Genomic DNA, 27682 nt, shown 5'->3' with positions numbered 1-27682 from the left:
TAGCTAACACACAGTGTTGCCCCAGCCTCCTGCCTGCTGTGCTAGCGGAAGGCGGAGGGTGACCGGTAGACAGTGTCCTTCGCCTGTCGGACACTGTTTCCCCGCAGTTCTGTTAACAACGGCGAAGGCAGGTGTTCGTGCAGGCGGGAGTGAATGACACTGTCTACCGGTGACTAGCGAGGAGGACTCCGGGAGGCAGAGGCAAAAAAACTAAAATAATACTTTTATTTCCCTTTTGACGCACATTGAAGTGTCACACGGCGTTCATGCAGGAACCAATGGCATGCCCAAGGGGTGGTGTTCATGAAGGAACCAATGGGATGCTCGAGGAGGGTGTTCCTGCAGATGTTGGAATGCCCACATGCAGGAGCACCCACGAATTGCGAGCTACTACTATTGACTTTTAACACCAATGGCTTAAATTTGGGGGTACCTCTTGACAAGGTCGCTCAGTGTTGGGGTAAGGTCACTGTAATATTAATTACAGCTTTTTATTGTCCCATGCTCTTACAATATGTAAACCTTTATAAAGACTTCAGAACTGTCAGTGGACATGCTCAAACTGTAATTAGCATAACCATAGACCACTTAAACTGGCACGACACTTCCACTTGCCAGCCACTAATCCATGCCTCCGGCCTAGAAAACAGAAATGAACCTTCATACCCCTTTTTTTGAGTGTGTGTGATGATTGAACCTTTCTATTCAAAATATTGGGAACAAAAATGTACCATTATACTCGATTATCCACACATGTACCCTAAAAGGTATCAACCAGTACCATGTGAGATTATATGTGTACCTCTGAAGGTACATTACGTGTATTTTGATATTTTTGTACCCCAGGAAACTGTAACCTTTTTTTCTGAGCGTGTAGCAGGATTTAAGACTTACCAGTCCCATCAGTGAATCATCACTTAATTTTGATTCTGTCAAACACTGATGGTTTGTTGATATTGGATCTGCTACTTAAACTCTCTCCCTCTCTTTCTCCCTCTCTCTCTCTCTCTCTCTCTCCACAGACGTACAGCACATAAAGCGTCGGGACATCATTCTGAAGCGGGAGCTGGGAGAGGGGGCCTTTGGGAAGGTGTTTCTGGCAGAGTGCTATAACCTCAGCCCTACCAAGGACAAGATGCTGGTGGCTGTCAAGGTAAGAGATGATCTCTCAGTTACACAGGGCCACCTCCCTCTCCTGTTACAGCAGACCCCTCACAGAGGTCAGGGCCTCTCAGCACTCAGCGTCTGACTTGTATTATCTTGATCCTTGAACGGCTCTCGGGGCCACACCCCCCCTACCATGGCCAGCTGCTTCCACAAGAAGGATTTGGAGACGTGGATCTATAAAAATAGGATTTTTTTTAGAGTAGATCGATAATCATACTAATAATCATTGAGATCACTATGAGTACCGTGTTGGTCGTCTCGTATCAGATTGAATGTGTGAGGCTCCACTATGGGGTGACAACTAGGGTTGAATATTTTCCAGGTATTTTACAAATGTTCCATCCCAAGAATGAATCACCGGCTAAGCTGATATGTCCCGCCAAAACCATGAGTGTCATTCAAAAGCATATAAAGCATATAAATGGGCCTATATCTGGATTTGATCAGAGCTTTGATCGAAAATTCATACATTTTATAAAGCCATACACAAAATACATTTCATGAGAGACATTTTGTCCAAGTGATTGTGCCGTTATCCAATCCATATATGATATAGGCTACGCATGACAGAAAAACATAAAAGTCCATAGATGTAGCTAGCTAGCTATGTCCTACTAGCTCCAGTAGACACATATTTTTGAGTGGGAACTATGTTACTCTACTGTATTGTATTCTAAGGACTGCAATTATGCACATCGTTCAAACCATGATAAAGAGAGCATATGGGATTCTGGTGCAGTACATGCGGCCTACAAAGTTACAAGATAGGCTAGAGAATGTTATTTTAATTAGTGCCTATTTGTATAATTAGTAGTCTGACCCATAAATACCTTTCATAATGTTATTAACCTGCCTACCTCTTTCTCTCACTATTGTTGCTTCGTTCCTTCCTTGCTTTCAACGGCTAGCCTAAATTAAATACGTTTTGTTGTCCTTATCTTCATCATTCTAATGACATTATTGAATAATATAGGACTAGAATTCACTTCTCTTCACAAAGATTGAATGGTTATGGGTCTGAATAAATAACTGCTATAGCCTACCGCCATTGTGTATTCACTCGTCTTTCAAATCAAGTCCAATTTTATTTGCCACATGCGCCGAGTACAACAGGTGTAGACCTTACTGTGAAATCCTTACTTACAAGCCCTTAACCAACAATGCTTTAAGAAGTTTTAAGAAAAATAAATGTTAAGTAAAAATTAGATGCTTAAAAAATTAAAAATAAAATGACCAAATAATTCAACAGCAGCAGTAAAATAACAATAGCGATGATATATATAGGGAGTACCGTTACAGAGTCAATGTGCGGGGTCACCGGTTAGTTGAGGTAATTGAGGTAGTATGTACATGTAGGTAGAGTTATCAAAGTGATTATGCATAGATAATAAACAGAGAGTAGCAGCGTAAAAGAGGGGTCTGGGTAGCCCTTTGATTAGCTGTTCAGAGGGAGGTGTTTGGTCCCAGGGTCCTTAGCTTAGTGATGAGCTTCGAGGGCACTATGGTGTTGAACGCTGAGCTGTAGTCAATGAATAGCATTCTCACATAGGTGTTGTTTTCGTCCAGGTGGGAAAGGGCAGTGTAGAGTGTAGAGTGCAATAGTGGACCTGTTGGGGCGGTATGGAAATTGGAGTGGATTTAGGGTTTCTGGGATAATGTTTTTGATGTGAGCCATGACCAGCCTTTCAAATCCTTTTTAAACTACCCGTGAGTTATATTGGCTGCTGTATTTAACATTCAGCAACCAAAAGCTTGCAACCCTCTTCGAATAGTCTATTAGTATAAGAAATGCTAAAAAGATCATGTCCAGCAAGCTATTCTAGTCTAGCCTTTCCTACATGGGACTCCAAGAGCTAAGGAGCGTTTTTTTAAGGAGAGAGGCTAGCAGAGCACAGGTGAGTATGTATTGCGCTAGAGCCCGAGGCTATAAGTTATAAGCATATTATGCATAACCCATCATTAATTAGCTAAATATAAGGCTAATACTGCATATAATCTATTACCTGAAAAGGTAGGCTAGGACATCTATATATAGGGCTATACAGTGCATTCGGAAAGTATTCAGACCCCTTCCCCTTTTCCACATTTTGTTACTATTAGGGTCTGACAGAGTAAAACTCAAACAGACAACTAGGAAAAAGCTCAAACCTTTTTAAATAAATGTTTTTCCTCATCAATCTACACTCAATACCCCATAATGACAAAGTGAAAACAGGTTTATAGAAATGTATACAAATGTATAAAAAAAACAGAAATACCTTATTTACATAAATATTCAGACCCTTTGCTATGAGCCTCAAAATTGAGCTCAGGTGCATCCTGTTTCCATTGATCATGCTTGAGATGTTTCTGCAACTTGATTGGAGTCCACCTGTGGTAAATTCAATTGACTGGACATGATTTGGAAAGGCACACACCTGAGCTCCAGAGTCCCTCTGTGGAGATGGGAGAACCTTCCAGAAGGACAACCATCTCTGCAGCACTCCACCAATCAGGCCTTTATGGTAGTTTGGCCAGACGGAAGCCACTCCTCAGTGAAAGGCACATGACAGCCCGCTTGGAGTTTGCCAAAAGGCACCTAAAGGACTCTCAGACCATGAGCAACCAGATTCTTTGGTCTGATGAAACCAAGACTGAACTCTTTGGCCTGAATACCAAGCATCACGTCTGGAGGAATCCTGGGCTCATCGCTACGGTGAAGCATGGTAGTGGCAGCATCATGTTGTGGGAATGTTTTTCAGTGGCATTGACTGGGATTCTAGTCAGAATCGAGGGAAAGATGAACGGAGCAAAGTACAGAGAGATCCTTGATTAAAACCTGCTCCAGAGAGCTCAGGACCTCAGACTGGGGCAAAGGTTCACCCTAAGCACACAGCCAAGACAACACAGTAGTGGGTTCGAGAAAAGTCTCTGAATGTCACTCAGGACCTCAGACTGGGGTGAAGGTTCACCTTCCAACAAGACAACGACCCTAAGCACAAAGCCAAGACAATGCAGGAGTGGCTTCAAGACAAGCCTCTGAATGTCCTTGAGTGGCCCAGCTAGAGCCCGGACTTGAACCCGATCGAACTTCTCTGGAGAGACCAGAAAATAGCTGTGCAGCAACGCTCTTCATCTAACCTGACAGAGCTTGAGATGATTTGCAGAGAAGAAACTCCTCAAATGCAGGTGTGCCAAGCTTGTAGCGTCATACCCTATAAGACTTGAGGCTGTAATCGCTACCAAAGGTGCTTCAACAAAGCACTGAGTAAATGGTCTGAATACTCACGTAAATGTCATATTTCAGTTTTTGTGTGTTTGTCATTATTGTGTGTAGATTGTGTAGATTGTTGTGTGTAGATTGTTGAAGGGGGGGGGGGGGGGGGGGGGGGGGACGGTTTTATCCGTTTTAGAATAAAGCTGTAACGTAACAAAATGTGGAAAAGTCAATGGGCTTCAATACTTTCTGAATGCACTGTATATAAATCTAGAATGTGGTTATCTATTTTGGATGTCTTTTGAATGGAATTAATGAGGAGAGAGAGAGACTGAGAGAGAGTGCTCGCGCATGCACTGATTTAAAGCAACAATATTCGAGTGAAAAGCTGTTTTTAAAACTCTGGAGCTGCAAAAAAAAAAATCAATCGTTACAATAAAAAAATAAGCCAGATGGAGATGGGTGAATTAGACGCGTATTCGGTCTTTACATTACTGTAGCATAGGCTATGCTGCAGCAAATGTAGGCCTACCTGTCACAAGAAAAAAAGTTACCATGATGCGATGATAGGTCTACATTCATTGTGAACTGCACTTCATACTGAGATGGGCTGTCTGTCCCCACCCTGAGCGTTGATGATTCATCATGCATAGGCCGTAGAGAAGACAGATTTAAGCATCGCATGTCATTTAAGTTCCATTTCACGCAATGCTGTTCACATAAATAGTATATTATAATATACTGGTTTCTCTCCGTTATTTATTCCGGGAAAATGGAGTGGTTTTGGACGGTAAATCTCAGTAACCGGGTTTCCGCCATTCAACCCTAGTGACAACAGCTGACTAATGGGTGAGAAAGTTTTCTCTGGAAATCACATTCAGGGCTAAATATCTCACTAGCAGGTTAACTTGGCATAATTTGAAGCATGTATTACATGCTGTACAGGGCATTATGGTTGACTTGAATATCACAACTTTTGGGTCAAGATGTATTGAGTCACTTTCTGTGTTAGGGCTGGGTGGTATCCAGATTTTCATATCGTCAGACCATTTCTGTATCATACTGGGGTTTATGGTATTACCGGAAGTGCACACAAGTGGCGCTATCAAAAACTAAAATAACAATACTTTTGTTGGCAACCGGGATCTCCATCCAGGAGGGGATTGAATGTCTCTGCTGTAACCAAGAAACTTGCTCACGATATTTAGCCACTTAGCAAGTTAGCAAACCAAATGCATAGCTAGAGCCACGAGCTGGGTATTAATTATGTAGTATATTTAAGCAGTAAGGCCTGAGGGGGGGTATATGGCTAAAATACCATGGCTAAGGGCTGTTCTTACGCACGACGCAACACGGAGTGCCTGGATACAGCCCTTAGCCTTGGTGTATTGGCCGTATACCACAAACCACCAAGGTGCCTTATTGTTATTATAAATTGGTTACCAACGTAATTAGAGCAGTAACAATACATGTTTTGTCATATGGTATACGGTGTGATATACCACGGCTGTCAGCCAATCAGCATTCAGGGCTCGAACCTACCAGTTTATAATTATACTTGACTTAAGCACCCAAACACCATTTTTTTTTACGGTATTGAAAATCATATAATGCCCAAGCCTAAGAAGTGTTTTTTTATCTTCACTGTTGCGATTCTTGATCTCAATGGTGCTGGTCATGATATAAAAGGCTAAATAGCATTAACTGGATAACAAACTGTCAGTTGGAACAAACAATTATGAGCAATATTTACAGTTGGTGGGCATTAACCACCTGTGTTTGCCTCTCTCTCTCTCTCTCACTCACACTCACACTCACACTCACACACACACACACACACACACACACACACACACACACACACACACACACACACACACACACACACACACACACACACACACACACACACAGTGTGTTAAGGCCTGCAGTTATCTAAACAATAAGCAGCCCTAAATTGGTTTTTAGATGGGGAAGCTGACTGGATGCCTGGTGCATGCAGTTTGAGCACAGCAGCTCACTCCTGAGAAGTTTTCATTTTCTCTGAAACCCCCCAGTAATTTTGTCCTTCCCCTGAAATGTAACCAGCCGATGGAAGTAGATTTGGCTTTGACCATGCTGTCTACTGCATTAGCCATGCATTTCTAGCAACAACAAGAAAAGACCTTGTGAACAGACTCCAGTTTTGTTGCTGACAGACATTTATATCTAATTCCACATCATGATTATGCAATAAGGATTGTCCAATCCATCCTTGAGGATATTGATTCAATTCATAAATACCATATCAGTCTTTTATAAGTATTGCCCCTGACTTATTCAGTGATCCCTTGTCTTTAAAAAAAAAAACATACAGTGGGGGGAAAAAAGCATTTAGTCAGCCACCAATTGTGCAAGTTCTCCCACTTAAAAAGATGAGAGGCCTGTAATTTTCATCATAGGTACACTTCAACTATGACAGACAAAATGAGAAAAAAAATCCAGAAAATCACATTGTAGGATTTTTAATGAATTATTTGCAAATGATGGTGGAAAATAAGTATTTGGTCACCTACAAACAAGCAAGATTTCTGGCTCTCACAGACCTGTAACTTCTTCTTTAAGAGGCTCCTCTGTCCTCCACTCGTTACCTGTATTAATGACACCTGTTTGAACTTGTTATCAGTATGAAAGACACCTGTCCACAACCTCAAACAGTCACACTCCAAACTCCACTATGGCCAAGACCAAATAGCTGTCAAAGGACACCAGAAACAAAATTGTAGACCTGCACCAGGCTGGGAAGACTGAATCTGCAATAGGTAAGCAGCTTGGTTTGAATAAATCAACTGTGGGAGCAATTATTAGGAAATGGAAGACATACAAGACAACTGATAATGTCCCTCGATCTGGGGCTCCATGCAAGATTTCACCCTGTGGGGTCAAAAGGATCACAAGAACGGTGAGCAAAAATCCCAGAACCACACGGGGGGACCTAGTGAATGACCTGCAGAGAGCTGGGACCAAAGTAACAAAGCCTACCATCAGTAACACACTACGCCGCCAGGGACTCAAATCCTGCAGTGCCAGACGTGTCCCCCTGCTTAAGCCAGTACATGTCCAGTCCCGTCTGAAGTTTGCTAGAGAGCATTTGGATGATCCAGAAGAAGATTGGGAGAATGTCATATGGTCAGATGAAACCAAAATATAACTTTTTGGTAAAAACTCAACTTGTCGTGTTTGGAGGACAAAAGAATGCTGAGTTGCATCCAAAAAACACCATACCTACTGTGAAGCATGGGGGTGGAAACATCATTCTTTGGGGCTGTTTTTCTGCAAAGGGACCAGGACGACTGATCCTTGTAAAGGAAAGAATGGATGGGGCCATGTATCGTGAGATTGTGAGTGAAAACCTCCTTCCATCAGCAAGGGCTTTGAAGATGAAACGTGGCTGGGTCTTTCAGCATGACAATGATCCCAAACACACCGCCCGGGCAAAGAAGGAGTGGCTTCGTAAGAAGCATTTCAAGGTCCTGGACTGGCCTAGCCAGTCTCCAGATCTCAACCCCATAGAAAATCTTTAGAGGGAGTTGAAAGTCTGTGTTGCCCAGCAACAGCCCCAAAACATCACTGCTCTAGAGGAGATCTGCATGGAGGAATGGGCCAAAATACCAGCAACAGTGTGTGAAAACCTTGTGAAGACTTACAGAAAACATTTGACCTCTGTCCTTGCCAACAAAGGATATATAACAAAGTATTGAGATAAACTTTTGCTATTGACAAAATACTTATTCTCCACCATAATTTGCAAATAAATTAATTACAAATCCTACAATGTGATTTTCTGGATTTTTTTTTTCATTTTGTCTGTCATAGTTGACATGTACCTATGATGAACATTTCAGGCCTCTCTCATCTTTTTAAGTGGGAGAACTTGCACAATTGGTGGCTGACAAAATACTTTTTTGCCCAACTGTATGTCTGGCTGTCTTAGGAGGCATGTTATAATATAGCTGATTGTTAGTGATGCTTAAGGGTGTTCATAGACTTCCTGATCCTAAATGGGTCTCAGTGGGATTGGTTGCAGCACTAAGACCAAAACCCTACATCTGTCATTCAACCAGGGCCATAATGTGTGTACCTTGTAACACACTACTAATGCTAGATAAAGCGATCAATATCTATGCAACTTTAGAGGAGTACTCCTGGATTGCTGTTGGGGCTTGATTAAGGTGGTAGCCACTGGTGGAAAAAGTACCCAAATGTCATACTTGAGTAAAAGTAATGATACCTTATTAGAAAATGAATCAAGTGAAAGTCACCCAGTAAAATCATACTTGAGTAAAATGTCTAAAAATATTTGTTTTTTAAATATTCATAAGTATCAAAAGTAAATGTAATTGCGAAAATATATGTAAGTATTAAAAGTTAAAGTATAAATCATTTCAAATTCCTTATAAAGAAAATAGACGGTATCATTTTCTTTTCTTTTTTTTATTATGAATAGCCGGGGGCACGCTCCAACACTCAGACATCATTTCCAAATGAAGCATGTGTTTAGTGAGTCCGCTGCATCAGAGGCAGTAGGGATGACCAGGGATGTTCTCTTGATACGTGTGTGAATTATACAATTTTCCTGTCCTGCTAAGCATTCAAAATGTAACGAGTACTTTTGGGTGTCAGGGAAAATGTATGGAGTAAAAAGTACATCATTTTCTGTAGGAATGTAAAAGTAAAAGTTGTCCAAAAAAAATATATATATATACATGTATATAACATTTTGACTTAGGTATTTTAGAACACTAGTGGTAGCCACCAAACAGCCCGTGTACCTATTATGATTGTTCATGAATTTACAATCCATTATTACGAAGGTATAGATGTTCACAGCTTCGAGGTTAATCAGGTCTATTGGGATTGTGTTATATCAGCTCTAGTTGATGCTGAGACACCTAACACAGGACCTGTTTACAGTGGCATCCATTTTGAGTTAGTGCACAATGAAATTGAGTCATTCGTTATTCTCCCCCCCAAAAAATCCTGTTTAAATTATCACATGATATTGGTAGCTGGCCACATGACATTTGTCAAATCCATTCTTAAACGCAGTGGGCTGTACTGTCACAATCTTGAATGAGAAGTGACTGTCAGTAATTCTTGTGCTTGATTTATTCAATTTCACGTAAAGATTTTGACTGTAACCTCTGTGTTAAAATGCGAATTTCAACTGACAGGGGTTGAGGATATTAAAGTTCAAAGGTCATAAAAGGTACCTAGATGCTGAAGGAGGGGGTCACAGTATCATTGTGATCCCGTTTGGTGACAAGGGGCACATTTATCACTGTTCCTCTCTTGTCACCATCACTCTTCATCAAGGCGCTCATCCATGGAATGATGTTAGCCATGATAGTGTGGAGCAGGAGGGAGGGAACCGCAGTGCACAGGCAGGAGAAAGAGGCCGACCTTACAGAGGCGCCAAGGCTGCAGCTGAAGCAATAAGGCTGTCTGTGAGGGATGTTAAATCATCTCCCAAAATGTTCTACTCTTCAGATGCTTTGATCAAGAGTAATGGTGGCAACACGGAGCTGGCTTTTTCTTCCTTTTTTTCTCTTTCTTCACATCCCCAGTCACCAGAGTGGATCCTATTGAAATAGATGACAGACAAATATACAGAAGTGTATACTTTTTCCACATTTTGTGACATTAAAGCCTTATTCTAAAATGGTTCAAATCTATATTTTTTTCTCATTATCTACACACAATACCCCATAATGACAAATAAATGACAGAAATACATTATTTACATAATTATTCAGACCCTTTGCTATGAGACTCGAAATTGAGCTCAGGTGCATCCTGCTTCCATTGATCATCCTTGAGATGTTTCTACAACTTGATTGGAGTCCACCTGTGGTAAATTCAATTGATTGGACATGATTTGAAAAGGCACACACCTGTCTATATAAGGTCCCACAGTTGACAGTGCATGTCAGAGCAAAAACCAAGGGGTGAGGTCGAAGGAATTGTCCGTAGAGCGACGAGACAAGATTGTATCGAGGCACAGATCTTGGGAAGGGTACCAAAACATTTATGCAGCTTTGAATGTCCACAAGAATACAGTGGCCTCCATCAGTCTTAAATGGAAGAAGTTTGGAACCACCAAGACTCTTCCTATAGCTGGCCGCCCATTCAAACTGAACAATCAGCAATCAGGGTAGAAGGGCCTTGGTCAGGGAGGTGACCAAGAACCCGATGGTCACTCTGACAGAGCTCCAGAGTTTCTATGTGGAGAGGGGAAAACCTTCCAGAAGGACAACCATTTCTGCAGCACTCCACCAATCAGGCCTTTATGGTAGTGGCTAGATGGAATCCACACCTCAGTAAAAGGCACATGGCAACCCGCTTGGAGTTTGCCAAAAGGCACCTAAAGACTCTCAGACCATGAGAAACAAGATTCTCTCGTCTGATGAAACCAAGATTAAACTCTTTGGCCTGAATGCCAGGCCTGAAACCTGGCACCATCCCTAATAGGAAGCATGGTGGTGGCAGCATCATGCTGTGGGGAACAGGGACTGGGAGACTAGTCAGGATCGAGGCAAAGATGAATGGAGAAAAGTACAGAGAGATCCTTGATGAAAACCTGATCCAGAGCGCTCAGGACCTCAGACTGGGTTGAAGGTTCACCTTCCAACAGGACAACGACCCTAAGCACAAAGCCAGGACAACGCAGGAGTGGCTTCAGGACAAGCCTGAATGTCCTTGAATGGCCCAGCCAGAGCCCGGACTTGAACTCAATCAAACATCTCTGGAGAGACCTGAAAATAACTGTGCAGCAAAGCTCCCCTCCAACCTGACAGAGCTTGAGAGGATCTGCAGAGAAGAATGGGAAAAACTCCCCAAATACAGGTGTGCCAAGCTTGTAGTGTCATACCCATGAAGACTTCTGCTTCAACAAAGTACTGAGTAAAGGGTTTGAATACTTACGTAAATGTGATATTTCAGTTTGACATTTTTATACATTTGCAAAAATGTAGAAAAACCTGTTTTTGCTTTGTCATTATGGAGTATTGTGTGTAGATTGATGAGGGGGAAAAAACTATTTAATCAATTTTAGAATAAGGATGTAATGTAACAAAATGTGAACAAAGTCAAGGGGTCTGAATACTTTCCGAATGCACTGTATATTTGATATAGGTTATAATGGAATGTCAGGATATATTTGAAATATGTGTAGGTCAACAAGTCTGGGAGCCTCCTTGTAAAAATGGTTTACTCTGTGTGTCTGTGCTAGCTAGCTGGCTGTCTCTCTAGTCTGTCCTGTACATCCGGGTGGACTAGGAATACACCACTCCTCTAGCAGCATAGGGTAACAAAGCATCCGGGAGAATAGGGATGGATGCCTTGCCATGGGCACTGCCATACATTCAAATTCCCCTTTGCATCGTCATATAAAGTCATCCAAGAGAATTAAAATGAATACAGCATTAGAAAAATCTTGTGATTATCATGGTTGAATATCAAAATATCTGTTAGATAGTGTTATGAATTCTATGAATGATCATTTTGGTTTACAAAAGTAGAGGATTGTATCATGACCATTTCCTGGGAAACATGCATTTTGTTTCCAAACTTTAGTTTACAGTACAGCTGCAAAATGTTTCATTTTTTAATGGAGAAGCAACCAGCAATGACGACTTGGCAGTCATCCCAGACTCAGTAAGGAGTAAATCCTACCTTTTACATTTGGAGGATCAGAGAGAGACAAGAGATTGAGCGTAAGGCCAAGCTATTTCATAGGTGGGAATTTAGGGAGGTTTATTTCCAGCCGATAAGCTCGTCAATAATGATACCATAACTCTTAGCCAATACGGTAGACAACAACAGCGTCTACATCTGGTGAGGCACGGAGCCTCTTATCACGGCTATATAATGAAATGTCAGATTGTGTATGGGACGCCTAATGAAGTCAATTACAAAATGATCTGCTTCTGTAAAGCTGTACAGTTTGCCGGGTCATTGTGACAACATGTCAAGAAATGTTTCGTTCATGTTCTGCTCCTCAAATGGAAAGATTAAAGTGCTTTACCGCTCCCTGCTCCATTTATTACCCTGTCTCTGTTGTGTTTGCACCAGCCAGAGGTAATTTTGTGTGTGGGTGTCAGTGTTTATCCAGGGTTCATTGTAAGGAAGCCAAAAAACTTTAATGCTCTGTTTCCAACAGTATCATACTTTGCTAAGCAGTTAAACACCCTTGTATTCCTAAGACCCTGAAGGACCCCACCCTTGTATTTTCTCAGACGCTGAAGGACCCCACCCTTGTATTTTCTCAGACGCTGAAGGACCCCACCCTTGTATTTTCTCAGACGCTGAAGGACCCCACCCTTGCAGCGAGAAAAGATTTCCAGAGGGAAGCGGAACTATTGACCAACCTGCAGCACGAGCACATTGTCAAGTTCTACGGCGTGTGTGTTGATGGAGACCCCCTCATCATGGTCTTTGAGTACATGAAGCACGGGGACCTCAACAAGTTTCTCAGGTAAACTGTGTCAACTGAATGCACAAGACGTGCTCAGCTCTCCACTAAGTTCTGTAAATGAGTCTTTGGGTGATGTAGCCCATGAGTATTACAAGCTGAGAACTGAGGAATACTTTTCTAATGTGTGTTGGGGGAATTTGGAAAGTTTACTCAGCTGAATACAGTAGAGATGTGTGGGATAAGCAAGATGTGCTCAACTCTTACTAAATTCTGTCTTTGGGTGCTGTAGCCAAGGATTACAAGCTGTCAACGGAGAAACATCATTTTTTATCATGTGTGTAGTTGGATTTGCTAAGTTTACTCAGCTGAATAAAGCAGAGAAATGTGTGAGATAAGCAAGACGTGCTAAACTCTTACTAACTTCTAAACATTTGTCTTTGGTGTAGCCCATGAGTAACACAAGCTGAGAAACAGACTTCATATATATGTTTTTGGCGTTGTGGAAGTTTACTCAGCTTAATAGAGGTGTGTGTGTGGGGGCGCACATCTCCCACTGTTTACCAATATCAAGCTGTCTATAGACTAAACAATGAATGGCAGGTTGACTGCACCCCAGTAGTGATGTACTGATCCACTGTACACATAATGATCAGCAGTATTAGAGGTGGTCATACAATAAACCCTTTGGCCAGAAACGCAATAGATGTGATCATTTCCAGAGATAAAATAAGTTATTGTCCATTTCCTAATTTCTACATTCAAGTAAACAACCCTGAGGTCGTACCGCAAGCATCAGGCTGTAATTCATAGATTGTTTCCCCTCAGAGAAACGTTGTAGCGTACAAGAAACAGGAGGGAAAATACAATGTTTATGTTTTCCACTAGACCTGTCACCCAGTGCCAGCAGCAGCGACTTCCTATTCGCCACACTGTACATTAAGTAGCGATGACCTGTTAAGTGTAAAACCACAAAACACTGTGTAACGGCAGACTGCTGACTGAGCCTCCACAGACTGGGGAAACTGTGACTCAGATTGCAAATGAGATGGCTGATCTCCCTTTATGGTTGGATATTGTTAAACCTCTGGATCCTCTGCAGTGGCAGGGAACATTGGTGCTCAATAGCAGAGACAGATCAGGCAGACGCCGGCTTGCTGGTGGCTTTACACATGCAAATGTCATGACTAATAGCATTTCCGTGAATGTTTCTCTGAATTAATTCATACGGAGAAGCTCCTGTTGGTTTTGCACCCAGTGGCCCTGTACATTAATGACATTGTAAATGTTCCTGTCTCAATTAAAGGTTGACTGTAAAATGCATCTAATGTCCAATCCATTACAACTGAATAACATACCTCTGTCACATACTATTCACAGCTATAATAATAATCCATTTCAAAATGCAATATGAAGTTAGTTATGGTGATTCTGTCTTGAGACAAGTTCACTAAGTCTGAGCTCAAGTCCTTTTTGGTTTGATGACTTCCTGCCTGCCTCCCTCCCTCCCGTTCCAATCCACAGAGCCCATGGGCCCGACGCTATGATCCTGGTTGACGGACAGCCGCTGCAGACCAATGGGGAGCTGGGCCTGTCTCAGATGCTGCACATTGCCACTCAGATCGCCGCGGGGATGATGTACCTGGCCTCCCAGCACTTTGTGCACCGTGATTTAGCCACTCGGAACTGCCTGGTGGGCAACGGCCTGCTGGTGAAGATTGGTGACTTTGGAATGTCCAGGGACATCTACAGCACAGACTACTACAGGGTAAGCACCTTCATATGTTTTATAGATAACAAATGATTCCATGTTGTAAATGTATTGGCATGTTTGTTAAATCAAGCTATACTGTACATTCATAATCAACTCAATAATGTATTTTTGGTCACCGTCCAGTGTTTTTAGAGAACAGGTGGTGTTTTGACACAGTGGCTGTGGACGGTGACCCTGCATTCACCTGCCTCATGATGGTGTGTTTGTTGACCTTTACTGATACCTGCCCTGCCCTGAACTCTTTACCTTTACTAATGCACAGATGTACAAGGAGAAGTGATGCGTGCTCAATATGTCCATTTGTGAAGATGTGCCACGTCTAGGGCAGAACCACTCTTGCTCTATTTTGTTTGTAGCAAAACAGTATTTCTTTGACTTCTTCCCGGTGACCAGAATATAGAGCTCTTAGCCGAGAGCTGAAGCTGTGCTGGCATTACAAAGGGATTATTACTGTGGCACAGGGGATTTTCACTAGATACAGACTGTAATTGCCATTGTGAAAAAGAAGTTACATTTGCAGTAAATGTCAAATAGTCCATTGAGTCTCATCCTACTTAATGTGTTCTGCAGGCTACTGTTCCTTAATGGTACCTCGCAATAAGCAGCTCAGTAAAATGGGTGGCAGGTAGCCTACTGGTTAGAGCATTGGGCCAGTAACTGAAATGTCGCTAGTTGGAATCCCCGAGCCGACAGGGTGAAAAATCTGTGGATGTGCCCTTGAGCAAGGCACTTAACTCTAATTGCTGGCCGTGACCCCACTCTCAGAGGGTGTATCAGGGGAAGTTGGGACATGCAAAAAAACACATTTATATTTCACACAGAATTTTTTTTTTTTCACGTCCCACCTCCCCCTGAGACACCCTCAGAGAGTGGGGTCATGTGGCTTTTCTCCTTTTAGATACTAAGGTAAGGTATAGAAAGAAAAGCCAGTGAGAGACGGAATCACCACCAGACTACTACCAGGACTGCTGGACTGCCCCCTGTTGGTCTGGCAGCGTCTTTGGGACTTTGCCATTTTGGACTTGGGCATCTCTGCCAGACCAGGCCTGCTGTATGGTCCACTGACAGAGCTGAGAGATTAGGAGGTCGTAACTGCATTGGACACATTCCCTGTTGTTGAGTGATTATAAATTGGGGCGGCTGCCAAGAACATATCTCCCTGACACTGCTGACATATTGACGTCCGCTCCTCTCCTTCAGGAAAACCAAGAAAACTGCCCTCAGGGGATATGACACAGTAAGCAAGAGCACAGTCTGAGCTAGGTTTTTCACAGGCAGCATATCTGACAGACCCATCTGTATAATGAAAATGATGCCCGGGCTCCCCCAAACCAAATTAGCTGTTGGTTCTCAGTCTGCAGGCAGGCACACAGATCTGACATGGCACTGTGTTTGTGAGCTGAGAAGTATGACATGGCTTCATAGACCCTGTTGGAAACGATACAACAAATAGCAAGGCTATGTGAATCTGAAAGGCAACGCGAAGGCAGGCAACCTTGACATGCACATGAATGTGCATTGAGCATGTGTCATGCAGCAGTTTGAGAGGCAGCGGACAATGTTAGCATGACATCACGTCATAGAGGAATGCATTTTCATTCAGATCACTGTTTAACTAACTATGCTGGGTGTATAATTCCTTTACACTTCCTCAACAGCCACTGTTGGTAAACTGCCATGTTAATCCAACAGTCCAATGCCATTGTCCCAAATGAGGAAAGCTTCATTATAATGATTCATCTGCTCTTTAGAACGTAATGACATACAGTCAGGTCCATAATTATTGTCACCCTTGATAAAGATGAGCAAAAAATACCGTACAAAATAGCATTAAAGATCCACCACCATATTTGACTGTAGGTTTGAGGTACTCTTCTGCATACGCTTCTGTTTTTCGACGCCAAACCCACCACTGGTGTGTCTGGCCAAAGAGCTCTATTTTCATGTCATCTGACCATAACGCCGCCTGGAATTTGATAAACGGTATTGGCACTTGGATTGGAACCGGTGCTATGGTCAGATGACATGAAAATAGAGCTCTTTGGCCACACACACCAGTGGTGGGTTTGGCATCGAAAAACTGAAGCGTATGCAGAAAAGTACCTCAAACTTACAGTCAAATATGGTGGTGGATCATTGATGTTATGGGACTATTTTGCTTCCACTGGCTCTGTGGTCCTAGTTAAAGGTCAACGCTATCATGAACTTCATTCACTTTTAGCCAAAACCTGGTTGCCTATACCGGGAGCATGACACTTGGCGGCAAGTGGATATTCCAGCAAGACCCCAAGCACACATCAAAATCCACAAAGAAATGCTTAATTGACCACAAAATAAGCATTTTGCAATGGCCATCTCAGTCTCCGAACTATAAGCGCAGACGAAGGATATCAAGGATCTGGAAAGATTCTGTATGAATGAATGGTCTAAGATCCCTCCCAACGTGTTCTCCAACTCCAACATTTTAGATATAGGCTCAGTGTCATTATCCTCGCACAGGTAGGGTGTTGGAGTTCTGAAAACAGGGGTGCCAATATATATTTTTTTACCCCTATCTGATAATTGTATTATTAGCTGTTAAACAAGATCTCATTCTCTGAGCAATTGTATCAGTATATAATAATACAATTGTCTTTTTGTTTTGCATGCAATATGTGTATAATTAGAGTATATTTTTTTGCTCATCGTTATCAGTGGTACCAATAATTATGGACCAGACTCTACATGGAAGGACAGTATTGAAAATGTATATGACGGTTGCTTCAATCAATGTATATGTTATCGTCAGTCTGAGTACACAAATTACCTATACTTTAATTTCTCTCTATATGCTAATTGTGCTATGCTTTTAAATTGTGTTGGTGTTTTTGTCATCACCCTGACAGTTTTAATTCCGCTACAAGGGAAGGCCACACTGATTGATATGCTTCCACGGTCCTCCGTTCAACCCCAGACTGAATTCAGGGTGGTGCTTGCCAGGGAGAAGCCATTAAGATTGATTGAAATTCAATCACTTAATGTAATCTCCCAACACACAGACACACAAACACATAAACAAGTTAACAAATACATGACTCCGAAAACCAGATCTAGTCTTCCAAGACAGACAGAGCTACCATAACAAACACAAATCTGTCTTGCAGATACAGGTTACTGCCAAAATAAAGGAAACACCAACATAAAGTGTCTTAATGGGATGTTAGGCCCCCACAGGTCAAAACAGATTCAATGCACCTTGGCATAGAACCTACAAGTGTCTGGAACTCTATTGGAGGGATGCAACACCATTCTTCTACGAGAAATTCCATCATTTGGTGGGTTTGTTAATGGTGGTGGAAAACGCTGTCTCATGCGCCGCCCCAGAATCTCCCATAAGTGTTCAATTTAGTTGAGATCTGGTGACTGAGACGGTCATGGCATATGGTTTACATTCTTTTTCTTTTCGTGCTCATCAAACCATTCGGTGACCACTCGGAGCCCTGTGGACGGGGGCGTTGGCATCCTATGGGGGCATAGCCACTGTAGCCAAAATAATGGCCTGCCCAGCATTTTATACCTGACCCTAACAATGATGGGATGTTAATTGCCTAATTAACTCAGGAACCACACCTGTGTAGAAGCACCTGCTTTCAATATACTTTGTATCCCTCATTTACTCAAGTGTTTCCATTATTTTGGCAGTCACTTGTACAACCTATGAATTTTGCAAATATCAGAGAACTGTGGTAAGTCTTTAAAACGGTATGTGAATTTGTATCATCCTCCTGTTCTACTGTTTTGGACACCAGCCTGCATTCTAGGGTGTGGTGTACCATGTAGTGCCAACAACATTGGTCTGGTGAAGAACAATCTGTTCACATGAAGTCAATAGTCAGGGGTTCAGCAGAATGGAAAGAGTGTCAGGTCATTGCAGCAGGGATACCAATTCATTTCTGAGTCCCTTGCAAATGTACTGTACTAGGATTGAATCAGGAGATGGTATAGTAGGGTAGAGCTATGACAAAGGTGAGGATTCGAGGTAAGAACATTTAAGTTGATTTTACAGTGGATATTAGGGTTGTAGTGTGGATTGCATGATAGACAAATAGCCCTTTCCCTAATGTGCCAAAAATGCATTAAAACTGTTATACCCTTCTCTGCACAGTACACACACATTTGAAATGTGCATCTGCCTTATTTACAATAAGCTATATGGGTTATTTATATGATTGAACACATGAAAACATTTTATTTTTGAAACATCCTGCCCTTTTTTTCTCTTTTCAGCTTTGGAAGAAGATCACTAGAGTGTGGTAGTCGTTAGGGTTACATATTCACACAGGCTTTATGGGACCTGGTCCGGCAGACATTTTACCATGATCTCATTAATAAACCGTCATAAATCTTTAAAAAGGAGAGCAGGCGGACGAGGAGGAGGAGGAGGAGGAGAAGGAGGAGGGGGAGAAGGAAGGGGTGAGTATGTTGAAGATGTTGTAAAACGGAACAACTTATTATAATGTTCAGCGGGCCAAATTGAACAAAGAAAACCAACAATACATAATCACCAGAACAGGAACGGATGCTATAATACACTGTTATTATAGATGGAGAACATGGTAGACCGCTCCTTTGTAGCTACAGTATAATTCATGTGGGAATGTAATGTAATGTTAACTTCTTTTGTATTCACATGCTCCGTCAATACCTTGACCCATAGTGAGCTCCGTGCTAATGAGCTCTGTAATTAATATGCAGCTACCACTTAAGAGTTGAAAGTAACAATAATCAGACATCCACCATTGAAACGTCACTCTTGTTCAACTCTTCCACAGATATGATTAACACAGTGCAATTTACATGAATAGGAAACCGATTTTGAAACGATCCTTTTGAGTTAAAGAGGAGGGCGCAGATGATTAGTAGCTCATTGTTTTACTCTTATAATATCTGGCAGTCAGACAGACAGTGGGAAGGGAAGGCTGAGGGGAAGACTTCATTTATGTTGCTGCATGGCTTGAAGCTGTCAAACTTCTTTAATGGATCCTTTTTCCTTCCCTCTCTTGGCTCCATCTTCTCTTCCTCCTCCCAGCTGAGCCTCATTGACTCTTCTTCATCTTCTGTGTTACAGGGCTGTGTAGGTTTCCCTTCTTCTCAAATATTTTATAAGAAAAATACACGTTTTTAAAAAAAAAACAACTAGAAAAGACCATCTAGAAGTATTCGAAGTGTGTCTGCTGCATGCCTTTCGGTGAATATGTAATTTAAAAAAAGTATTCTTTACAGTTTCTTTCACATGTACGGTAGTTTTCTTTTTTTTATTTTTCAGTTGTGATTTAACCTTCAAATCCCTTTGAGCCGTTAGTCCAGGTCTATAACGCTGTGTGCTGACATCTGTTGTTCTCTCTCTCTCTCGCTCTCTCTCGCTTCCAGGTGGGGGGCCACACCATGCTGCCCATCCGTTGGATGCCCCCTGAGAGCATCATGTACAGGAAGTTCACTACAGAGAGCGACGTGTGGAGCTTTGGCGTGATCCTCTGGGAGATCTTCACCTACGGGAAGCAGCCATGGTTTCAACTGGCCAACAATGAGGTACTGTAGCTTACTTTCAAGCTCTTAACCAACAGTGCAGTTCAAGAAAGAGTTAAGAAAATATTTACCATTTAAACTAAAGTAAAAAATAATGAAAAGTAACACAATCAAATAACAATAACGAGGCTATATACAGGGGGTACCGGTATGCAGTATGCCTGTATTTTGGGTTTAGGAATGTAAATCCAATATGAAGGCTGTTGACAGACCTCATGGGCCAAATGTAGAGATATTTCCTGTTCCGTTGGCCAAGCACACCCATCTTCGTATACTGCCATTTTTTCTGCAATACAGTGATGATAATAAGCAACATAACCACACAATGCAGTAACCTGCATCCAACAGTTGTTGCCTTGGCCAAGACTACTATCCAGTACAGTCTCTTACTAATCCCTAGAATGGTGCAGTGTGAGATAAGTTAATTGGCCTATTCTTAGAGTGGCCTTTGGGCTCAATATTGGACCAGAAGAGAAATCAATTAAGACGTAAATCAGGGATGGGCAACTGGCGTCCCACAGCTCCCCTTTTGAAGGCCCTCGGATCAATCCCCCCCTCAACTTACTGTTGCGAGTTAGAATAGTAGAATACACATGGTGCAATTTTGAAATTTGGTTGTGCATCAGCAGTTTTTCTCTTGTTATGCCAGTCACTGGGCAGGATTCCATTGACCCAGGTTTATTCGACAAAAGCAATGTGATAAAAAAATAAAAATGTGAAATGGAAACGGCAGCAATAGGAGGCAAAGATGGACAACATTTTTATCTGTTCGACATGGGTGGATTTTTATTTTTAACTTTCTTTATTGCGAGAAATGATGATGGAAACTGTTTTTCAAATAAATGATGATTGCCGAATACTTTTGAAGATACACGGGACACGTGATGTTTTTTAATAACGTTTCTTTGCAGGACAACGATTGTGCTGACTTTCAAGAATGCCTGAATTGCGTCACTTTTTTTTCTGGTTGGCTGACAAGATTCGCCCTTCCAATTATTTCAGATCTACAGGAGTGTCAATTTCACCATGGCGACCGTAGACCGTGGCGATACGTTGATCGGCACATGAGAATTATGAGAATACAGAAAATATGAGTCAATTATTGCATTTTATTCACGCTGGCTTTCGTGGGGCATCTGAAACATAAAATAGATAGGTGGGAGGGATACAGGCTGTCAACAATTTATTAATATGCGCATTTTGCCTAAATGGTTCATGGAAACACTTCAACCAAGATTTTTTTATTTGACACTAGGTTTTTACAAAACATTTTTAATTTTAGATGTGATGTCATTATATCCAGCAGGTTTTTATCGACACAAGATGGTTACATGGAAACACCCTTGCAGGCAATTGACACATCTATTTTCTATGCAAACTTTCTACATGTCGACAAAAAAACACTGGACAACTTAATGGAGACATAATTACTGAGAGTCACTCCATTAGCCCATGTCAGCAAAACATTTTTAGATGAGTAAATTAGTCTAGTAAATGAGTCTAGTGGCCAGCTATCTGAATTTAGTAATCGTGGTCGCCATTGATTTTGTTAGTCAGTCTCACTCAGATATCATATTAAAAACTGCAGACATTTTTTTCCACTCCATGGCAAATGAGTAGAATTGCATGAAATATGAGTTACAAAATTGCAAAATCTTCTCTCCGCCCCATGGCAACATATGTAGTATTGCTGCAAACTTGCTTTAAAACTGCAACGTTTTCTCTACGCCCCATGGCGAAATTAACTGGATGTCTGTCTACTGTCAAGAGTGAGGCCTTTAAAATGTGTTTATGGATGTGGGTGGGTTTGCAGACCCGCAAGCAACTGCGGCCCCTCGTGATGAGTTCAGATTAAAGTTGCCTATCCCTGACTTAAGCAAAGAAGACAAGAGAGCAGCACCTACATTGTACTAGTGTGAGCTGAGCGTGTTGAAATCAAATCATTCCCAGTCTCAACTCCCACTTACACACAAACACACACATGCCTTTCAGACACCATAAATCACACTAAAAAAATAAAGGGTAATAAGAGGTGAGCAGCCATTTTGTTGCAGGTCCTCTATATACAGTACATGACAGTAATGATAATGTGCAGTCATGTGCCACTGATCTTCCTCTCAAGCAGAAAGACATCACACTGTAGACATTGACAGAAGCACTATACTAATTTACTGTTGTGCAGCGACTTTGGTGAAATAGTGGGTTGCAATAATACACAGTGCAGACCACCAAACCTAAAAATGCATGATAATTAAAATGTCAGAACACTGCTTGGGGTTCTAGCCAAACATCAGCATGTACAGTTTGACAGGGACATTGTTTATCAAATTAATATATTTACGGCAGCTTTCAGCTTTTCTAACTTGTCTTATTACGTTGAGAGCTGAAAAGCAGCATTATAAATCAATGCTGAGGCCAGCCATAGGTAGAGAAACAACAAGGTCTCCCACGCCAGAAGTCTTTTATAAATATGAATTATGTGGAGGTGCTGTGAATGTAAATGTAACAAGGCTGGGCTGCAGTCTGGGGGGCTGAGGTGACTCACTGACTGAACGCCTGTGGAAAGAGCTCTTCGCCTTCGGGCTACAGTTGTGCAGACAGCATATCACACTGATGACAACACAGCCTCTCACTGTTCCTAAAATAGACACAGACTGCACAACAAAGCTATCCAACTCAATTGTAATTGTTTAACCCTAGATTTAAGTAGTCTTATTTTTTGCTAAACAGGTTTCTGTATAATATGTAGCAATAAACACACCTGCTATCTAATCACAATGAGCAGCAGAGCAAAATAACATGACAGCATAAACAACATAACATAAAACTCAAGAGTGTGCCTAACTAGCATTGCAATCCCGTTATCATCCCTGACCTGTTTGACACAGCACAGAGTGGATTCATTGGTAATTATTGCTCATGACAGGTTATTTTGTCTTTGACTGTGGATGTGAACCTGAAGCTATTCTCATACTCATTCAACAGAAAACACCAGATCAATAGGTTATCAATAATGTCAAGTATTTGTTTCATTTTGAACATTCCATTCTCAGCTGGGGGGCAGGAGCAGCCCACTTCAGTGCATTAGAGCGCAAAACTATGCCTCTTTCTCTCAATATTGACCACCATTAATTGGATATTTCATTGATGTAAAATAAAATCGTACTATACCTGACAAGTACGGTATGTGTGGTTTAGGTCATTTTCCATCCATTTTGATTGTGCCCACCCTCGACTAACCCATTGGTTTCCTGCATGTGGGCACAGCTGCAGGAACGACCCCCCCCCCCCCCCCCCCCCCACTCGATCTTCATGCTTGTGCAACACTTTTGATATTCTGGACTTCCCCTGATGGTCTATGCGATTAAAATGTGGGTCCTCCCTTCCTAGAGGCAGAAACTCAAACAGGAAGTACCTGTGCTAAGGTCTATTCAACACTGGTATGACCAATAGGAATCCATGCTTCGAGATTGTTATGATCATGGGGACTGGGATATGTTCCGGGAAGCCTCTTAGAATAACATTGACGAATACACGGATTTGTTGACTGAGTTCATCAGAAAGTGTATAGGAGATGTTGTACCCACTGTGACCTACCCAAATCAGAAAACGTGGATAGATGGCAGCATTTGTGCAACACTGAAAGTGCTAACCACCGCATTTAACCATGGCAAGGTGACTGGGAATATGGCCGAATACAAACAGTGTAGTTATTCCCTCCGTAAGGCAATCAAACAGGCAAAAACTCAGTAGAGACAGTGGAGTCGCAATTCAATGGCTCAGACACGAGATGTATGTGGCAGGGTCCACAGACAATCATGGACTACAAAGGGAAAATCAGCCATGTTGTGGACACCAACGGCTTGCTTCCGGACAAGCTAAACACCTTCACCCGCTTTGAGGATAGCACAGTGCCACCGATGCAGCCCGTTACCAAGGACTATGGGCTCTCCTTCTCTGTGGCTGACGTGAGTAACACATTTAAGCGTGTTAACCCTCGCAAGGCTGCCGGCCCAGACGGCATCCCTAGCCGCGTCCTCAGAGCATGCGCAGACCAGCTGGCTGGAGTATTACGGACATGTTCAATCTTTCCCTATCCCAGTCTGCTGTCCCCACATGCTTCATGATGTCCACCATTGTTCCTGTACCCAAGAAAGCAAAGGTAACTGAACTAAATGACTATCCGCGTAGCAATCAATTCTGTAATCATGAAGTGCTTTGAGAGGCTAGTTAAGGATCATATCCCCTCTACCTTACCTGACACCCTAGACCCACTTCAATTTGCTTACCGCCCCAATAGCTCCACAGACGATGCAATCGCCATTGCACTGCACACTGCTCCATCCCATCTGGACAAGAGGAATACCTATGTAAGAATGCTGTTTATTGACTATAGCTCAGCCTTCAACACCATAGTACCCTCCAAGCTCATCATTAAGCTCGGGACCCTGGGTCTACACCCCGCCCTGTGCAACTGGGTCCTGGACTTCCCGACGGGCCGCCCCCAAGTGGTGAAGGTAGGAAACAATAACTCCACTTCGCTGATCCTCAACACAGGGGCCCCAGAGGATGCTGCTGCCAACCATTCCACCAGCGGTGTACAGAGGTGGGAGGAGGAGAGGAGCACAAAGAGACATCAAAAACAGCTCAGGAGACATACAACCATGCCTGCCCCTGCCAGCACAGACTGCATATCTGCCAACACAGACTGCATATCTGCCAACACTGCCCCACATCCAATAAGGTTTGTGGATCTTGGATTGGACTCTACAGTCACCAAAGAATTCACCGTTAACTCAGTGGAAGTCATCATCGAATACGATGGACAACCATAAGAACTAAGTAAGTAAAAGTAGGCCTGATTACCAACAATGAAAAGACAGTCTAAAGGGAGGAGGTGAGGGCCCTGGGAGAGTGGTGGCAGGAAAATAACCTCTCATTCATCGTCAACAAAAACAAAAGAGCTGATCGTAGACTTCAGAAAAATACATTTGGCTTGGCCCCTAAAACCCTCACAAACTTTTACAGATGCACATATAAGATTTTCCTGTTGGGCTGTGTCACCGCCTGGTACGGCAACTGCACCGCCCACAACTGCTCTCCAGAGGGTGGTGCTGTCTGCCCAACGCAAACTACCTCCCCTCCAGGACACCTACAGCACCCGATTTGTGAAGTCGATGATCCCGCCCCGTTTCACTCTTTTCACCTTGGTTAGAGGTCCTCTTTATTAAGCCGTACGTCATCTTCATGCAATTTCGTTCCGCTACTGAACGAAGAGCATAGGGTTTCACCACAATACAAGACAAGATGAAGGAGCGACTAGTCTCATCAGAGGTCATATTAAAAATAAAAGTGATATTTTCATTCAAGACAGGAGAAACATTTTGTTTCAAGTGATAATAAAACATAACTTATAGGAATAGGTAATTGTTTACATATTGCTAGCAATCCCATAAAGCCATCGCAGAAAACCACATTTTCATCTTGTTCTGTGGTTTGGTAACTTTTCACAAAAGAGCCTTCAACTGTGGACGTTCCCCATTGAAATGAATGACAGCCGACGCAACGGACTCCTCAGACGTAATGAATGGTGCATTAGTGGTCCTCGTCTGTCTTTCAGTCCATATTCAACTGATGGTCTTCTAATCTCCTAATGTGTAGCGTACTTACTAGCAAGCTAGTTAAATCCATCCACAAAGAACTTGATATAATCACTTATTCGACAGTGCACTCAGAGGAGGAAACAATGATACGATGTAGCCTAACAACATCACACGGAAACAGCACAGATGTGCTATAGAAACACTGGTCTTCTTATATTTTTATTCCAGCTTGCAAAAAATAAAAAATATTAGGAAGAAAATGGCTGTCTGTTCTGCCATTGTTCTCCTTCACACAAGGGCTCTCGCTAATAGCAACCCTAGAAGGTTTGACTACACAGTACATTCTTGTGCTAGGCTGCTATACGATGGAAATTGGAAAATAATGGACCCACGATGTGGTATATATACTTAATGCATTGCTTAAATGGTGACCACAGCCCTCCTGTAAATACATTTCAATTGTGTTTCCAGCCTGCTCCATTGTAATTATATTTCAAATTCGGCTAACAGTGCAGCTTTAGGCTTCACCTGCCCCCCAGGTGCCCAATCGAATGTCCTGCAACCTTATTGTGACATGTATAGATAACAACCTATACAGCTCATACACTCCTAATTCCCACCATACCCCAGAGGGATCACATGTAAAATGATACATGTCCCGATTTACATCAACAGGCAAGTCTGACAACACTGCATCTGTGTGTTTGTTTATGCGCACTGCATAACCTTTCACTTCTAAATATTCCTTATGACATTGTGTCCATGTAACAGTACACACATTGTGGTGCTATAGCCTGTGGGATGGTAGTAAAGGTGATTAACCAAAACATAATTCTGCCTGTAAATGTCTCGTGGTGCTCTTGGTAAACAGTATAATACTCTAAATTGGGTTGTGACCTCTTTCGCTCTCTCTCGCCCCCAGGTCATCGAGTGTATTACGCAAGGACGGGTTTTGGAGAGGCCACGAGTTTGTCCCAAGGAGGTGTATGACATCATGTTGGGTTGCTGGCAGAGGGAGCCCCAGCAGAGGCTGAACATCAAGGATATCCAGAAAATCCTCTATGCCTTGGGCAAAGCCACGCCTGTCTACCTGGACATCCTGGGCTAGTGTACGTTGGGGTTTGTCTATCTGTCTGTTTTTCTGTCTGTCTCTACCCAACAGATGAACAAAACCCCAGGAATAACCCAAACAACGAGCACCTTATTGCTCCACTGTCAAACACCTACAAAATGGGGATGGACTTAAGTGCCTGCTACTCCTTTCGATACACTGGATAACAGTATTTAAAAAAGCACTTTTACATTTTGTTTACCTGCATTTAAAATTGTACAGTTACTGAATACTGTATGAAGAGGACATTATTTCTTTTTTTGGTAAAAACAGCCTACTTAAAGTATCACAAAAAAAAAAAAAAAAAAAAAAATGCTAGAAAATGACTCAATTACAAAAAGTACACAGAAAAAAAAAAAGCTGAAAACCCTGGAAAAATGGTTTGCTTTTGGTATCCTGACAGCTTGACAGAAGATCAAACTCCCAGGTGATTTTATTTTTCATTTTATAAATATATATTATATATATTTTTTATTTATTTTTATTTTCAACGTGTGGATATATGCCATGTTTCTTGCTAAGGGTACTGTATGTCACCTGTTGGAGATGACCTCTTGTTATTGGCAAGTCAGACAATTGGCAGGGACTTTTTGAAGAAAGCCTTACTGCACTCCGATTGGCTGGATCTATTCTCTGACTCTGGATCCGACAAGGCGATTGGCTACTGAGAGGAAACAGCTTTTCATTGAGATGTGGAACTCATAGGGAAGACAGAGCCAACAATCAACACAGTCATCTTAATTTAAAATTGAATGTATATACTGTAAATTTCTATGTCACAAAAATATGTTAACTTATTTCATTTCCTATTTAG

The 27682-nt window shown here is 42.1% G+C and overlaps 1 protein-coding gene across 1 annotated transcript in view; it reads left to right on the top strand.

Moving 5' to 3' along the window:
* Window positions 1-27227, top strand: part of LOC139381714 (neurotrophic tyrosine kinase, receptor, type 3a) — a 253132-nt gene extending 225905 nt beyond the window's left edge. Inside the window, exons 13-17 of the mRNA XM_071125444.1 lie at window positions 1023-1153; window positions 12706-12878; window positions 14340-14583; window positions 19999-20157; window positions 26680-27227. Coding sequence (XP_070981545.1) covers window positions 1023-1153; window positions 12706-12878; window positions 14340-14583; window positions 19999-20157; window positions 26680-26865 — 893 coding nt within the window. The 3' untranslated portion in view covers window positions 26866-27227. The remainder of the gene's footprint in view (window positions 1-1022; window positions 1154-12705; window positions 12879-14339; window positions 14584-19998; window positions 20158-26679) is intronic.
* Window positions 27228-27682: the final 455 nt, after the last annotated feature.

The sequence above is a fragment of the Oncorhynchus clarkii genome, chromosome 2, assembly GCF_045791955.1.
Source record: "Oncorhynchus clarkii lewisi isolate Uvic-CL-2024 chromosome 2, UVic_Ocla_1.0, whole genome shotgun sequence".
Classification (NCBI taxonomy): domain Eukaryota; kingdom Metazoa; phylum Chordata; class Actinopteri; order Salmoniformes; family Salmonidae; genus Oncorhynchus; species Oncorhynchus clarkii.
The sequence above is the reverse complement of the archived record's forward strand: the minus strand, read 5'-3'. Positions and strand labels throughout refer to the sequence as shown.